Source organism: Elephantulus edwardii, unplaced genomic scaffold (assembly GCF_000299155.1).
Source record: "Elephantulus edwardii isolate Elephantulus edwardi_28Jun2011 unplaced genomic scaffold, EleEdw1.0 scaffold00042, whole genome shotgun sequence".
Taxonomy (NCBI): domain Eukaryota; kingdom Metazoa; phylum Chordata; class Mammalia; order Macroscelidea; family Macroscelididae; genus Elephantulus; species Elephantulus edwardii.
Window position 1 is genome coordinate 17,081,413 of NW_006399792.1, and position 18,356 is coordinate 17,099,768.

The 18,356-nt window shown below is 41.0% G+C and overlaps 1 protein-coding gene across 1 annotated transcript in view; it reads right to left on the reverse strand.

Annotated features, from left to right (window-relative positions):
* The window catches only part of FRAS1 (Fraser syndrome 1), a 470,336-nt gene that overhangs the window by 182,300 nt on the left and 269,680 nt on the right, over positions 1-18,356 (reverse strand). Inside the window, exons 31-32 of the mRNA XM_006885294.1 lie at positions 6,369-6,483; positions 2,650-2,787 (exon numbers count right to left, since the gene is read on the reverse strand). Coding sequence (XP_006885356.1) covers positions 2,650-2,787; positions 6,369-6,483 — 253 coding nt within the window. The remainder of the gene's footprint in view (positions 1-2,649; positions 2,788-6,368; positions 6,484-18,356) is intronic.

The following is an 18,356-nucleotide window of genomic DNA, read 5'->3' on the forward strand; positions in this document are numbered from 1 at the left end:
CATGCATTTTTATGGTAACTACTTTCCAGGGTCTGGACTAATGTTTGGCATACAACAAACCTAAATAGCTATTGAGTCTATGCTGACCTGAAGCTACCTCAAGTATATGAGCACTGACTTCCATAGAGGTTTCATGGCTGTGACCTTTTTAAAGGTGATCACCAGACTTTTCTTCTAAAACACTTCTGGGTGGGCTCAAACTACCAACATTTTGGCTAGTAGCCAATAGCTAAACTGTATCAGCCATCTAGAGCCTCCTGACTGGCACACTGGTCTTGTGCTACTATTTAGATTTAAGATGGAGTTTACCTGCTTTGGGCTGCATTTCTAAGCAACTTAATTCTGGATAGATTTAAATCCAGCATATCAGGGACTACAACCAGCCTCACACTATCCACGGGCTGGGCTTCATTCAAAAAGCATTGGGTCTTTCTCTCCATCAGTCCCAGGATTTGGTAAGCAGGGTGGGAAGCTATAATAATCAGGATGAAATTATCCTGCCCACTTGAGAGTCCTCTTCCCATCAGCTACCCCCTTGCTCCAAAATAATTATAGAGTATGCCTGAAGGCAGGAATGTTGTTGTTGGTAGGTCCTGTTGAGTCAAGAATCACTCATAATGACCATCTGAACAAGAGATCTGAACCCTGCCCTATACTGTGCCATCTTTTCAATCTCTGACATACTGGAGCCCATTGTCGCTGTCAACTGTGTCAATCTATCTCATTAAGAGTCTTCCTTTCTTTCATTGACCCTTCACTTTCCCAAGCATTATGGCCCTCTCCAAGGAATAGCCTGTCCTAGCAACATGTCCAAAATATGTGAGACAAAGCTTCATCATCTTTGCCTCCAAGGAGCAGTCTAGCTGTACCTCTTCCAAGACATATCTGATTATTCTTTTAGCATTTCATGGGATGTTCAGTACTTTTCTCCAATATCACAACTCAAAGGCATCAATAATTCTCTTGTTATCCTTATTCATTGTCCAGCTCTCTTAAGCAAAGCAAGAGACCAAGAAGAACATAGCCTTTAATTCTCAAGCTGACATCACTGGTCCTCAGTATTTTGGAGAGAACTGTGATTAAAGACTTCCCCAGTATATCTCCTGATTTCCTGACTGCTGGTTCCAAGTGAACCAATTGTGGATCCAACTCATTGGTTTCAATCTTTCCTCCACCTATCATGATGTTACCTATTGGCCCAGTGGAAAATTTTTGCTTTCTTGATGTTGAGATGCAATCCATATTGAAGGCTATATATTCTTTGATTTTCTGCAGCAAGTGTTTCAAGTACTCCTCACTTTTGGCAAGCAAGGTTGTGTCATCTGCACAAGAAAGGTTAAAGATGAGTCTTCCTCCAATCCTGATGTCACATTCTTTTTCAAAGAGACCAGCTAATTAGGTCATTTGCTCAGCATACAGATTGACCAGGTATGAAGAGAGGATACAACTATGATGTACATCTTTGTTAATTTTAAACGATGTAGTTAGTGTTCCCTGATTGCTGAGTGCTGTTGAGTCAGAACCAACTCATATTGATCCTCCAGTGAGTTTTCAGAGGTAGTAAATCACAAGGGATGAGAATGTCAATCTTTCTTCCATTAGATTCAAACTGTGTGCCTTTGGGATTGCAACATCTTACCACTAGGCCACCAGATGATACAATCTTGCTTGCTAAAGTGAGGAGGACTTGAAGCTCTTGCTGCAAAAGATTAAAGTCAGCCCTCAATATGGGTTGCACCTCCCCATTAAGAAAACAAAAATTTCTCCCCAATGGATCTATAGTAACATAATGATAGATGGAAAACACATTGAGACTATCAAAGACTTCATCTTACTTGTATACACAATCAATACATCTTGGGACCAGCTGTTAGGAAATCAGGAGGCATATTACTTTGAGAAAGTCTGCAGTCAAGGATGTCTCCAAATTATGAGGAATCATGATATCAGTTTGAGGACTAAGATGCACCTGATTCAGGACATAGTCTTTTCAATCACTTGCTATGCATTTGAGAGCTGGATGCTGAGTAAAAATGGCAGAAGAATTATTAAAGCCTTTGAACTGTGTGTTAAACAAAAGTACTAAATACCTCATGGACTGTAAAAAGAGTTAACTGATACCGAGTGCTCGTTAGATGGAAACATTGCAAAGCTTAATCTCACACATTTTAGGTATGTTGCTAGGAGAGGCTTTTTTTTTTAAAAGACACTGTGTTTGGGAAGGTTGAGGTTTGGAAAACAAAAAGGAAGACCCTCAATGAGACGGAGTGACACACTGACTAAGCAATGGATTTAGTTGTGTCAGAGATGGTGAGGATGGAAAATGATACGATAGGATTCAAATCTATTCACAGGGGCTCTAGGAGTCATATTCGACTCAGTGGCACTTAACAACAAGAAGCAGCATTCTCTTGCTCTGTTCACACAACAGTCTCTTGGTCTAGGTATAGTTTTTGAAGGCAGCAATAAAAGAGGGAGGAATGATAAACTGGGGCAAGTACATATTGGCTGACAAATCTTGAGTTATTTTGAATAGCTCTACTGTAGTGTCATCAAGCTGTATAGAAGTTGGGGAAGAGCCAAAGGGAGTCTGTTACCACGGTTTACACCTGAGCTTTGAGTGCGTCTTTATAGAGAAGGGAGTTTTACCAGCAAAGGAGAAGGCCATGATCTCCTGGAGGTGTGGGGCTGCAGTGGGAGGTCGGTACAAGATTTTGCCTTGGTTAATATCTTCCTGTGTGAAATACCGAATGGGAGAGTGAGGCTGATCCCTGTGTTCGATGATACCTGATAAGAAAGAGACTTGAGTGAGCATCAAAACAATTCTGATGACTGAACGACCAGAGCTTCCAAGCTGTCTCCCCAGTGAGAACCTTTTATCCTATCATCACAGCTCCTCTAGTTTATTCCTAGTGTGCCAGAGGTTAAAGAAGGACAAATAATGCAACTTAAATATTGAGTCTTGAGTAGGATTTGTTGAATAGTATCTAATAATACAAACTGGAGTCCCTGGGTAATACACATAGTTAATGGTAAGGTTAATGGGATCATGGACTGAATTGTGTTCCCTAAAATATATGTTGTAAATCCTAACCTCTTTCTCTGATTATAACCCCATTTGGGAATAGGTTCTTTGTAATGTTAATGAGTCAGGTTTAGTATAGAGTATATTTTGAATCAATCTCTTACCAAGTAGAAAAAGAACAGATCAGGACATGCAAGAAGCAGATATGGGGAAGACTGATGCCAAGTCACAAGTAGATAATCAACAAACCAGAAAACAGAAGGTAAAGAAAGGGCCCTTTCCCCAGACATGACAGACAGAGGAAGTCTTTCCCTCGAGACAGTGTTCAGAATTCAGACTTCTAGCCCCCAAAATTGTGAGAAAATAAATTTGTTTGTTAAAGCCATTCATTTGTGGTATTTTTGTTACAGTAGCACTCACTCAAACTAACTGTCATTGAGTAGGAACTGACTCATAACTGATCCTCTATTGGGTTTCAGAGGCTGTAAATCACATGGGTTTCCATAGGCCTGTTATTTCAGAAGTGGATGGCCAATCCTCCTTCTTAATTTGTTTATCAAAACCTGTCCATCATGGGTGACCCCTCTGGCATTTGACACACTGGTGGCATAGCCTTTAGCATCACAGAACCCACAAGTTACCTCAATACAGCTAATGGACAGACAAATGCTGTAATAATTAGAACAACAAGATAAAAAAGCAAGGGTACAGATACCCAAGTGATGAACCAATGAGCAATGCACAGATCATTCCCTCAATACCTCCTCTTTCCAATCACTTGCTATGCTTCTGAGAGCTAGCCAATGAATAAGATGACAGAAGAAAAACTGACGCCTTTCAACTGCTGTGTTGGAAGAGAATACTGTATATTCCATGGACTGCCAAAACAACAAGCAGATGCGCGTTGAAGAGGGTGAAGCCAGATTGCTTCTTGGGGACAAGGATGGCAAAGCTTCATCTCATATACTTTGGGCATACTGCTAGGAGATGCTATTCTCTGCAAAGGACATCATTTTTGGAAAGTGGAGGGACAATGAAGGAGAGAAAAACATTCAGCCAGATGGATTGACATGGAGACTGCAGCTATGGGCTAGAGTGTGTCAGAGATTGTGAAGTTGGCATCGGATATGAAAAGGTTCATATCTTTTGTTCCTAGGGTGAATATGAACCATACTTAACTTGAGGGCACCTAACAACAAGATCACATGGGAGCAGATTGCACATCTTTCTCTCTCAGAGCAGCTGGTAGATCCAAACCACCATAAAAGCAAGGTCTGTGGTTTAGCAGCATAACTCTTTATGAATTGGGCCATCAGAGCTCTCTATAAAGAAGCAAAACAGTAAGTTAACACTCTAGGCTGCTAACTGAAATACTGATGCTTCAAGTTGACCCAGAAGTACCTCAGAAGGAGATTCTGGGGCTTAAATTCAGAGAATCAGCCACTGAAACCTCTGTGGAAGGGCAGTTCTACTCGAATACACATGCACAGAGGTTCACCTTGAATTAGAGAAGACTCAGTGACAACTGGTAAGGTGCCAAAGAAATTCTCTAGAAAGGCAAAGGAATGATGGCTATTGTGCCATAACTATGAGATTCCTTCAAATGAGTTTAAGTTCAAAAGGGAAGGTCCATGAGAAACTGGCAATAACTGTCCAGCATCCATGATGCTGTACTGAGGGGTTTTTCCAGACCATCCATTTTTTTTAAGAAACTTCTTTATTTTGAATAGGCTCTTTGGCAACAGTAACTCGAGTCTTGATTATACTAAGTATAGATTCTGCAATTATCACTCTGCTTGTGATAACAGCTTTAGGGGCTCCAGATCTGCCCATGGTTTCTAAATTTTGTGGGTACAGAACTGATGCCATGATCATTCTTTATATTCTCATTACATAACTCTTAAAATAAGGACACACAGGAGGTGTGGTGCTGAAATAATTCTGTTATGGAGAGCTGGAGACCCATGGGTGGTCTACAGAGGGCGCTCGAGCTGGAAGAACGCCTTCTCAGCAATAAAGGGAGAACATGTAGCTACAACTCAGAAGATTACGAAAGTCAGAGAAAGATGGCTTTTAGATTTTAATTTCTTTTGAATTTATCAAGGAAAATGGAATTTTATGTTTAGGCTTTACTTTTTCCTTGGGAATTTGATAATGTGAAAGGTTTACATCAGGGGCAGTGGTTGGTCTGGAGGGAACAGCGTCATAAATAGGAGCAGAGCTGACTTTATAGAAGCTGATCTTCTTTGTTCGTGAGACAGTCATTCTTTGTCGGCTCTCTCTCATGGCTGTGAAGTTGGAACTGATTCATGGCTGACCCTCCAGTGGGTTTTCAAAGCTGAAAATTACATGGGAGGAGACTGCCCATCTTTCTCTCTTGAGCCCATTAGTGGATTCAGACGAGCACAGGTTCTGGGCTAGCAGTGCAACTCCCTATGGACAACACTACCAGAGCCTCCTTTGTTGGGTATAGTGTTCTTAGAAGTTAAGAGATTAAAAGTTGACAAATGATGGTGAGGAGCTGTCCCTCTTCTGGCTGTTGTCCTGCATGTCCAAATCCTCCAAGGTCCTCTATGAAAGGAGGTGTGATTTATCCTGTTGGGTAAAGGAACTGATAGATGCGTTTGAGGTCCCTTGGCTCAATTCCTTTGTGACAAGTAAAGGTCCTTGTCCTTAGAGCAAGCTCTTTTTTTTTTTTGGTTTGCTGTGACCTCAACAAGGAAGCTCTGTCAATGCGTAGACAAATACAGGCAATGTTTGTGAGTTTAGTGTGGAAGAGAGAGTTCTATTCAGAGGCAGCAGTAAAAGTCCCCAGGGGATGCACATCTACACCATATTCCTGATATTCCTGGTCTAGTGTAGTACCAGTAAATCCATAAACCAATTTGCTGTACTGAGATAACTTGGCATTGCTGTGAACTGAACTCCATGGCACTGGTATGGTAAATGTCATAATGGTTACACATGGTGGACAGTGTTTGGTGGAGCTCCCAGATTAAGACAGGCTTGGAAGCAGGATTGGCATCCACTTCCTAAACAACATGCCTCTGGAAACTCTATGAACTTAGAGAAATGACAATAGTTATAGAACAAGATTCAGAGCTTTGGTTCATAGCGTTGCTATGAGTTGTAATTAAGTCGATGGCACTTAACAATAACAACAAGTAGCAAAGTTGATTCATTCTCTCTGTATATCTGGGCACAATGGAAAGAAACAAAGGGGAAACAATTCTTAAAATCTCAGTAAGTATTCACATATAACAGTATATATCAAACAGAAAATTCCAGAATTGTAAAGGCTAGTCAGTAGCTGGATGAACACTCAAATTGGTGCAGAGCTTACCTTGATTTGGGTGCAGAGGGAGAGTGATATTGTATATAATCTTTCCACTTGGCCTCTCGGAGTTTACAAAGGAGAGGGAGTGAGGGGGGATCACAGTTAGACGGTCTTCTCGAGCCTAAACAAAAATTGTAAAAAAAGAAGAAGAAGAAAATGCAGGTATAATGAAAACAAAAGTCAAGAGGCCAAACCAAGCCTTAGCCCCAAAGCAAAAGTGAAAAGGCACTCAGCGCTTTTAAATCAGTCAGACATGCAGAACGCTCTCTCTGAGTCCTAAACACCGCTCTGGTCTCCAGAACTGTAGACTTTTCTGGAGATTATGAATCTCACGTAGTCATACTGTCTTCTTTAGGATGACCTACATCTGAGTCCTTTCTCCCCAGCCTCCAGCCCAGGCTTCTAATGGAGCACACGGTGAGGGTTGCAATCTGGTCAGTGATCCCCCAGGTGGAACTCGTAGTAGAACATGTTTTTGGAGGATGTTTCATAGCTGGCTCATCAGGTATCTTCCCCTCTTAACATCCTGGGTGAAGGTGGCATCCAGCAAGAAGTTCTTAGGACCCAACCGAGAAGTTTAAGTCTTAGCCCCAAGAGATTCTGCTGAGCATACCCCAACCCCTAGCTTGTAAACAGGAACCATGAGGATCTCAGGTTCAAAATGCTAGAGAAGAAATCATCTTAAACATGGAAAGATGCTCACCATTCGCCATCAGAGATTTAAGAGCTGTTCATAAAAATAGCCACATTTTTCTTCTTCTAGTTTAATACACAAGGGAATTGCATATTGCTTTCACTTAGAGCTTTCAAAATGTGATAATGAGTCAAGCAATATCAAGCGGAGGCCACTTTGTATATAGCTCTTTCTATCCAATCACCTATAGACAAGCAAAACCCCAAAACAAACCTGTCAAAAAAACCCAATTGCTATGGAATGGATTCCAGGTCATGGTGTTGTGTTACTGTGTACTGCTAATGTCAGAAGTGACCCATAGCTCACTTGCCAGCAGGTTTCAGAGGAAGTAAATCACATGAGAGGAAATTGCCCATATTTCTTCCTGTGGAGCAGTCGGTGGATTTGAATCGTGTACCTTCGTACTGGCAGCACAATCTTTACCATTAAACTGTCAGAGTTCCCTCATATGACTCCATGTGCTTTAGGGTAAAACTGTGTTACTCACTCACTCACTCACCGCTGTCACTCATTGCTGTCAAGTCAAAATCGACTCAACACTGATCCTCTAGTTACTTTCTGGCAGCTGTAAATCACATGGAGATTGTTCATTTTCTACCTTAAGTGATACTGGTGGATACAAACTGTCAGAAAGGCACCCTTTTGGGGTTAGTAGTGCCTTTCTCTGTGAACTATACAATCTGAACTCCCTTATGCTCCATATTGTTGTTAGATGCCATCCTGTCCACTATTACTCACTGTGACCCTATGAACAATAGGTCTGAATGCTGTCCTACCTTGCACCATCCTCATCATCTCTGATATGCTTGAGCCTATTGTTTCCAAGTCACTGTGTCAATCCATCTTGTTGAAAATCTTCCTCTCTTTCACTGGCCCCCCACCATTTCCAGCATGTCTTTTTCCAAGGACTGGCTGCTTCTGAAAACTATGGCTCAAACTATGGGAGATGAAGTTCACCATCCTTGCCTCTAAGGAACACCATGGTTGAACCTCCTCTAAACAGACTTGTTTGTTCTTTTGGCTGTCTAGAGGATATTCAGAACTCTACAGTATTTGGTGTTTTGTTTTATTTTTCCCCCTACTAGTTTATTTACAAAATATGAATACAAATTTGAACAAATTCTTTTCATTTCCCTCACCCCCCAGCCATCAATTTGTACAACCCAATGATTAATTCCCCCTTCCCCCTGCACATCCATATCCCTCTGATTCCAGCCTCTCCCACCCCTCCTGGTTCATTATACTCATTCTACAATAATGATTTCATACAATATTCATCCTTGTGGGACTGAGGTAGTTCACTCAGCATAATGCTCTTTAGTCCCTCCCAAGATAGGTAATAATTTACAAAGTTATTGCTCCTGTGTGCTGCATAGTATTCCATTGTGTGAATGTACCACAATTTCTCAATCCATTCATTTGTCATTGGACATTTTAGTTGTTTTCCATGTTCTTGCAATGGTGAATAATGCTGCTAAGAACACTGTTGTACAAGTCTCCATTTGTGTCTCAGGTCTCATATTCTCAGGGTATATTCCAAGTAGTGGAATAGCTGGGTAATAGGGAATTTCTATTTCAGCTTTTTGAGCAAGTATCAAACTGCCTTCCAGGATGGTTGCACCACTTTACAATGCCACTAACTATGCATTAGAGTTCCTTTCTCGCCACATCCTCTCTATCATCTATTACTTGCTGTGCTGTTAAACTTAGCCACTGTTACTAGAGTGAGATGCTACCCCACTGTGGTTTTGATTCACAGCTCTCTTACTGCCAGTGATTTGGAGCATTTCTTCATGTGTCTGTTGGCCATTCAAATATCTTCTATGTGAAAATTCTTTCCATATCTTTTGCCCATCTACAAGTTGTTTTTTTTAAAAAAATTTTTTTTATTTTATTATTTTTGTGTGAGTGTACCTTCAAATCAGATCTGACTGGTACAGGAGGAGATTGTCCCTCCTTCCCCAGCAGAGCATCTGGTGGATTCGAACCGTGAGCCTTTGGGATTGTAGTTGCAGCTCCTTGCCACTAGGCCACCAGAGCTCCCCTTATCTACAAGTTTTTAAATGCTAACTTTTTTTGTAAGTGAAACTGCCAGAGATCTCTTCTGAGGAGTTTCTGGATAGACTTAAACTCCTAACCAATTTGCAGTCAAACATATTATTTGTATCACCCAAGGACTTCATGCATATGTGTCACACATCAAAAAACAAAACAAAACAAATAAGCAAAAAAATAGATTCTGACTTCAAGGGCCAGTCTTGGGAAAAAATTCAGTGAAAACACAGAATGAAGGGAAAAATACCAGCTTGTCTGACCATAAACCCCACGCCTGGATCACTCACGCTAACAAAACCACAGTATCTGATTTACTGCAGGTTCTTCCCAGCTGACCCCTGAAGTGAGGCTAGAGTTTGACATGCCCCCTGCTCTTGGAAGCCCTGCTCCTTTTAGAATGCATTTCTCAGTAAGGGAAAAGATTAAGCAGGGCCCAATAATGTTCCTGCAGGAGGGCGTGAAACTCTTCCTTTCAACCATGAAAAAAGATTGACGGTTGCTGTTGCTTTGTAATTGTCCCCAAGGCATACTTGTCTGGGGAGAGGCAGCTTGTGCAGGTCAGGACAAACCCCCACCCCCACCCCCACCACAGTAAAGAACCACATTTCAGGCTGTTGCTCAGGTCTGGAATGTAATGAGCAAGGAAAATCAGACTTGCAAATAGCAGCTGGCCTGCCATCCTGAAATAAAACAAGTAAGGGCGACAAATTAAAAATATATACCCAATATAAGGGGTTTACAGCCCAGACATGTATACACACCTGTCGAGAGGAACACGTGTGGGCACACATGTACAAACTCAAAAGGACAGGCTCAGAACTTGACCTGATACTGTTGGTTATCTTGTAATCTCAAAGCCATCAGGATAACTGAAAAATCCTCAGAGTACTACTGCAGTATTTTTAAAAACCTCAATGTCTCTTGAGACAAGAAAGCAATAACAAGAAGAGAGAATTACCATAGACAGAGGACTATGGAAAACAAAAGTATGTTCCAGTTCAGGTAGCAGATATTCTATTATGGAATTTACTGATACTAGTTTACTACTAATAGAACTAGACACTAAGTGGAAAGGAAGAACTTGGTTCTCTGAAGAAAGCAATATAGAGGCTGAAATATATCAAAGTATGATCAATTTTAATATTTGGAATGTTCAATATTTATCAATTAAACACAGTAAAGAATGGGAGATTCAATTTCATAGAGATCATTACAGAAGACATATTCTGTATTAAAATATCTGTCAACACAAGAAGATTACAGAACAGTGGTTTCTGCAACACCAAAATATCTCTGAATAGATCCAGAATCCAACTGCTTCTCCTCATGTTCACTGCCACCACCCTGCTCAGAGATGCAATCTTTCATTTGGGTCACCACAGTAGCCTCTGAATTGCCTAATCTTGCTCACTCTACAGTCTATTCCAATTCTCCAGCCAGAGCTAATCCTTTAAAGAAGGAGATCTCTGTTTAATTCATATAAAATAAAATTTTTAAATCCCACAAAACCTCAAAAGCATTGGCATTGAGTAGGAACAAACTCACAGTTAACCTTTGAGTCAGCTTTCTGGGGACGTAAATCACACAGGAGGACACTGTCCATCTTTCTCCTGCGGAATCATTGGTGGAAAACTCCCTATGAACTATTCCACCAGAGTACTGCAGAATTTATCAATAATGACGTCATACTTTCCTCAAAAGAATAGCCAGTCAATTTCATGTGTTGATTGTTATTCTGACAAAGTAGCATAGTTGATGGCAGGCCTGAGAAATTAGATGCCCACAGATAGGGCACAGATGAGGAGATAAGGAAAACAAAAATCCTACAAGGAATAATCTTTTCAAACAGCTCAATTAAGAAATAAAATTAATTCATTTATATGAATTAATAATTCAAATTGTCTTCCTGTCAAACATTCTTCTAGGTGGTATAGCACTGCTGTACAGAGGTAACTCGTGGCTGCTGTGATGCTGAAGCCTGTGACAGTGATGTGCCAATCGTGGAAATGGGCACCCATGGTGGACAGTGTTGGCTGGAGCTTCCCGACTAAATCAAGCCTGGAAGCTGGAGCGGCATCCACTTCCAAAACAGCTTGCCTCCGGAAACTCTATGTACGAACAGTGCTCAGGCCGTTCGTTCATAGGGTCGCTATGAGTCGTCTACAACTCAACGGCATTAAACAACAACAAAACAACATATGTTCATACAGCGAATATCTAATAAGAACCTACCAGCTACAAGTTTCTAAACAAAGAGCTATAGGAAATGTAAGATGAATCAGATATGAATCTTTCTTGCAAGAAGTTCAAATTTCAGTAGGGGAGAGTCATAAATAACATTACAGAAGAATAGCATGAAAGAGTCAGATAAAGTGCAACAAGAACTCCGAGGATAAAGAAACATTTCCAGAGATTATAGATAATAACTCTTTCAGCATCTGAGAGGTCTCAACAAAACAGTGGACACAGGAGCCCACAGCTGTAAAATAAAAGTAGCATGCCCAGGCTTGAGTCTATGCCACAAATTAAAAAAAAAACACAGCAACAGTCAAACAACAAAACCTTACCGCTTTTAGGTAGTTCACTGTTAACCTAATGAGTAGTTTAAAAAGAACTCTTGCAGCTACTCTGGAAGCAAATGAAACAAGGAAAGAAGGGCTTTCATGTTCAAGGCCTTTCCCGCAAGTGGTGACCTCGGGCAACCCAAGCCTGAGTATTCTGCAGCCAGAATGTTCTTCAGATCGTGTCATGCCTCTGCTACAAACCTGTCAGCATTCTGCTTACAGGCGGTCTCCATCCAACTCAGGGACCACTCCTACTTACTCTTTGTTGTGTGCCATTGAATTGGAAGTGACCGACAGCTGACTGGACAGTGCATTTTCAGAGGCAATAAATTGCATGGGAGGAAACTGAGCAGCTGGTGGATTTGAAGCATGTGCCTTTGGGACTGCAGCACAGCTTCTTACCACTAGGCCACCAGACCCAGCTCTCTACTTACCCTTTAGTGATACATAAATTTACCCTCATTTTGATATGACTTAAACAATCGTTACTTGCAACCAATTCTTCATCACACCTTCCACTTGCTGCATGTACAGATTTTCAATTATTGAAGTCTTTGAGACCTTTCTTGCATTAAAGAAGGCTAAATAAGAACTGTATGCATTTCATGTGATTTACATACAAATTCTTAAAGGCACAGGAATGAATCTTGTCTGTAATCCAAGGACTGCCTGTACTTCCTCCAACAGCCTTTCAGAATAAAATTCAAACCTCCCCCCCCCACCCCGTATGTAAGGTCTTTAACGATCTGACATTCATTTCTTGTTTCTCCTATACCTTGAGATTCATGTTCTATCTATCTTCCACTAGGGAACTCTGGTGGCTTGGTGGTAAGGAGTTGTGCTGCCAGCCCAAAGGAACACAGTTTAAATCTACCAGCTGCTTTGCAGGAGAAAGATGGACAGTCTCCCCCCAGGAGATAACTGTCGCTGAAAACCTGCTGAAGGCTCAGCGATGAGTTGGTTCTGACTCAATGGTACATAAAACCCCACTGTACTACCTGCCGTTCTCCAAACAGGTCATGTTCTGCTGTGCCACCATCTTTCTTCATTATCTGCTTCTTGTCTCCGGACTGAACAGTCTCCTATTCCTAGCCTAGATCAACAGTGCAACTGTGTTCCCCAGAAAGGCACCACTTGGGAACTTATTACCTCACATATTCTCAGCTCTATCCTAGAACTGGAAAACTCTTGAAATGGGAGCCAGAAATCCATGTTTTAACAAACTTTGTGGGTGATTCTAATGCATGTTGAAGTTTGGAAGCTTTTGACTGGAGGGACGTAAGTTACATCTGACCTTAAGATTCAGCTCAGGCCACTTCCTAGAAGAAACCATACGTGAACCATAACATCTCTCCCTGCTTTTATTTGAGGAAGTTGGCTTATGAGTAAGACCCTCTATCCCCCACCAACTGGATTAGATGCTCATCTTGTTTGCTACTATATACGTCACAGCTCTCCAATAGCTTTTATCTCTGTCTTAGTATTATTAATGTTATCTCCCCTTATAGAATCTAAGTTTCTTAACAATAAAGACAATTAATGTCCTTGAATCATTGTCTGCCATAGCACTTAGCATAACATCTGTCACCACCAGTTGCTATAAGGTTGATTCTGTCTCGTGTGATGACATGGATATCAGAGTAGAGCTGCACACTATGGAGTTTTCTGTGACCGAATTTTCAGAAGCCAACCACCAGGACTTTCCTTCAAGGAAAGTTCAAGTCCTCTGGGAGGACTTGAACCTCTAACCTTCCAGTTAACAAGGTAGTACGTTAACCATTTGTACCATCCAGATATCTTAGAATAAATCAGTAGCTCAGAAATGTTTATGTGCCCATAAACACACCTAGATGATTCCTAATGTATTTACCAATCATGTGCAGAGCTTGTGTGCTTTGATGAGCTCAAATTATGAAGTAAAAAATGTATTTTTTCCATAGATTACAAGTATGTTATAGGGTAATGTCCTTAGTTAGTGCTAAATGAGTATATACATTTTATTTTAAGGACCAAGAGAGTATGCTAATCATATTTTGCCTAGTGGGTAAGGAGCTGTATTGTCAATCTAAAGGCAGATGGTTCAAATTAACCAGCTGCTCCTCACAACAAAATAGGCCATCTCCTCCCCTGAAATTCATAGCCTCTGAAACCCCACTGAAGGGTCAGATATGAACAAGTTCTGGTTCCACGGCACATAACAACAACTCCTGGTAGAATAATGTTGGGAGGCTACTGGTAAGGTTAGCAGTTCAAATCTACTAGCTGCTCCCAGAGAAGAGATGAGGCAGTCTGCTCCTGTCAAAATTTATGACCTCGGAAAACTAGTTGGGAGGTCACCATGAGTGGGAATCAATGCAACGGCAGTGTGTAAATCTTTGAGACTATTCAAATTATACTGGATGGACGTAATCTGCAAATTTGTAACCTGATACTCTAAAAAGTTAAGCCAATTTAAAAGTCCTCTTCAGAGGGGTCAGAGCCACAGAGCTGGAAAGGCACCGTCAAAAAGTCCCCTCAGAGGGGTCAGGGCCACAGACTGGGAAAGGCATGGTCTTTACAGCTCTTGTCTCACCTTCTTTTTATTTTTTTTCCTTTTGCCTCTAAACTCAAAATAGCACAGAATTAGCATTTGGCAAAAAAATGTGTATGCATATTTTTCCCCTCACAGTTTAGAGAAAATTCTGATCCAAGTTTCTCTAGTCAGAATGATGAATTATAGACTTTACAGTGCTGCTGAATTATGATTTCTTTAAATTATGGTTTACGGTGGAAATGCCGATAGCAGCTATTCATTAAAAACTTTCTATTTCCCCCTTTATGTCTCTGTCATGCCCTAGACCAGTAATTTCTAAAACCATAGCTGCTCTCTCTGTTGTGGCTCAAGGCTGACACACTCCTTGGGAGTGTAATTATGTGTGTGCTAACTAAAATGTAGATTCACCATGATTAATTTATAAGGATGTATGTGTTTGTGGCTCTGTCTAGAAGAGAGGTTCTGACATCACAGATCCTAGGAAAAGGATTATAGTGGAGTTGCTAATTGTCTAAACTTAGCTTCATTTATTAATGTAGCTGTCATGTTGCTTCAAACTCCTCTACAGGTCATCTCCTTCCCATATAATATGCAGGGCTCTATGTGTCTAGGGGAGCTCTTGTGGCCTAGTGGTAAGAAGCTGGACTGCAATCCCAAAGGCACGCAATCCGAGGCCACCAGCTGCTCTGCAGGAGAAGGATGGGCAATTTCCTCCCATGTGATTAACTGCCTCAGAAAATCAACTGGAGGGTCTGTTATGGGCTGGTTAGTACTCAAAAGTACACAACAACTACTATATGTCTAGCAGTCCATGGTACATTCAATAATCCTCTCCAGCAACACAACTCAAAGGCATTGATTCTTCTTGTATCATCCTTAGTGGTTGTCCAGCTCTCTGATGCAGAGCAAGTACTTGTGAATGTCATGGCCTGGATTAGGAACACCTTAGTCTCCAGACTGACATCATTGCTCTTTAGTACTCTGGAGAGATTTTGTCTAATGCAATTAGTCTTTTGGCTTCCAGGCTGCTGGTATTAAGAGTGTTAATAATTGAGCCAAACAAGTTGAAACTGTTAGCAATCTCAATCTCTTCACGCTCTATCATGATGGTGCCAATTGGCTCAGTGGTAAGAATCTGTTTTCTCGATGCTGAACTTCAATCCATATTGAAGACAGTCCTTGACCTTCTGCAGCAAATGCCTCAGGTCCTCCTCAGTTTCAGTAAACAAGGTTGTCATCTGTATAACACATGTTGTTGATGAGTCTTTCTTTAATCCTGATGACACATTCTTCCTCATAGTGCTCAACTTCTGAATGATCTGTTCTGCATATAGATTGGAAAGGTATGGAGACAGGATTCATCCCTGGCACACACCTTTCCTGATTTTGAACCACGCAGTATTTCTCTGCTCTGTTCTGACAACTACCTCCTGGTGCAAGTATAGGTTTTGCATGAGTGTTCTGAGATTCTCATTCTTCTCAGAGTCAGCCAGTTTGTCATGATCTACACAGTCAAATGCCTTTATATAGTCAATCAAACACAGATAAACATTCATCTTTTCTCTGCTTTCAGGTAAGATCCATCTAACATTGGCTATAATATCCCTAGCGCCACGGCCTCTTCTAAATCTGCCTGTACACCTGGCAGTTGTCTGTTGATGTGCTGTTCTAATTGTTTTTGGATAATTTTCAGCAGAATCTTGCTTTAATGTGATAGTAATGATATTATTTGATAAGTTCTACACTCTGTCAGGTCACCTTTTTTCTCTCTCTTTTGAATGGAAACAAATATGGATTTCTTCTTATCAGTTAGCCAGGTGGTTATCCTCCAGTGCTGGAGAATATACCATGGACTGAATATACCATGGACTGCTAGGAAAAGAAATAGGTTCATACTGGAGAGGGTGAAACCGACTGCTCCTTGGAGACAAGGATTCTGAAGCTCTGTTTGACATACTATGGACATGTTGCATAGAGGGAACAGTCCTTGGAGAGGGACGTCATGCTTGGACGGGTGGAGGAACAGCACAAGAGAGGAAGACCCTGGATGAGATTAGATGGATTTACTCAGTGAGTGGGGTCGCTCTTATGCTTTCATTGCTAATTTACCTCTAGCAAAGCCTTTACTATCATGTATTTTTCTCAACCTGTCCCTCAAACCTTCACTTGCTCTGTTAATATGAACTGTTGAATAGATTTCTGAAATTGTTTAATCTTTAGTGTTTTTGACCTGAAATATCCAGTTGATACAACCTTGCGTGTCGAAACTAAAGAGAACTCGAAACATTTGCTGGAAAAGACCAAATACTAAACAGCTTTTAATATGTATTATACCTAGATATTAAGAAAACAAAAGTATTTCCCACTGGGCCAACAGGCAACATGATGATACATAGGAAAAAAATCTGAAGTTGTTAATGATTTCATTTTCCTTGGCTCCACAATCAATACCCATGGCTGTTGTTATGTGCTATCGAGTCATCTGCGAGCAAGCCTATGTACAATACCTCTGAATCCTGCCCTATCCTGAACCAATCTGTCTTTAACACATCTACTCCAGTCAATCCATCTAATTCAGCAACTTTCTCTCTTGCATTGTCCTTCTACACTTCCAAGCATTATGCCCTTCTCCAAGGTCTGGTCCCTCCTGGTAACATGCTCAAAGTATGTGGGACAGAGCCTCAAAATCCTTGCCTCCAAGGAGCAGTTCAGTTTCATCCTCACTAGGACATACCTGTTTGTTGTTTTAGCAGTTCACAGTATGTTCAATACCCTCTCCAGCATCACAACTCAAAGACACCGATTCTTCTTCTGTCATCCTTAGTCATTGTCCAGCACACTGATGCAGAACAAGTAACTGTTAAGAGCATGGCTTGGATCAGGCACATCTTAGTCTTTAAACTGACATCTTTGCTCTTCAGTACTCTGGAGAGGTCCCTGAAAGCAGACTTTCCCAATGCTATTAATCTTTTTATTTCCTCACTGCTGTTGTCAAAAGTGTTGATCACACAGCCAAGCTGAAATTATTAACAATCTTGATCTCTTTTCTGTTTATCACGATGCTGCTAATTGGCTAAGTGGTAAGAATCCTTGTTTTCTTGATGTTGAGCTTCAATATATATTGAAGGCTGCAGTCCTAGACCTTCTGCAACAAATTCTTCAAATCCTCCTCAGTTTCAGCAAACAAGGTTACGTCATCTGCATAATGCAGGTTGTTGATGAGCCTTCCTCCAATCCTGATGCCACATGATCTGTTCTACATACAGACTGAAAAGGTATGGAGGTAAGATGCATCTTTGGGGTACACCTTTCCTGATTTTGAACCATGCAGTATTTCCCTGCTCTGTCTGACAAATGCTTCCTGGTCCAAGTACAGGTTTTGACAATTAAGTGTTCTGGAATTCCCATTCTTTTCAAGATTAGCCATGATTTGTTTTGGTCCACAGGTGTGTGTTGCATTGGAAAGCTTTACTGTTAAAGACTTTTAAAACCTCTAAAGAGCAAGGATGGCAGTATAAAGACTAAGATGTGCCTGACCCCAGCTATAATAGTCTTAATTGCTTCATAGGCAGCTGAAAGTTGGACAGAGAACGATCCAGATAGAAGAACTGATGACTGAATTGTGGTGTTGGCAAAGGATATTGGATATACAGTGAAGTGCCAAGAGAACAAGCAAATCTGCCTTGGAAGAAGTACAACCAGAGTACTCTTTAGAGGAAAGGATAGTGAAACTTCCACTCACATAATTTGGACATGAAAGAAAGACCCACAGTGAGGCAGACTACAACAACAGATATAAGCATGTTAGAGATTGTGATGATGGTGTAGGTTAGGGCTAGGTTCTGTTGCTTATAGGTTTGCTATGCATAGTTGGCTCAAGGGCATTTAATAACAACAACATTTAGAGTGTCAGGTTAGAAGTTTGCAAGTTAGGTCTGATCATTGCAACTTCTTAGATGTCATCAAGCTAATCTTGACTCATAGTGACCCTTTCAAGAACAGACCAGAATCCTGCCCTTTTCTGTGCCATCTTCACCATCTTTGACAAATTTAAACACATTGTTACAATCAAGATACTAAAGAGCTGAACAGAAGATTCCAAAAGGCAGCTGGGAATGACAAAGCAAAATACTACAATGAAATGTGCG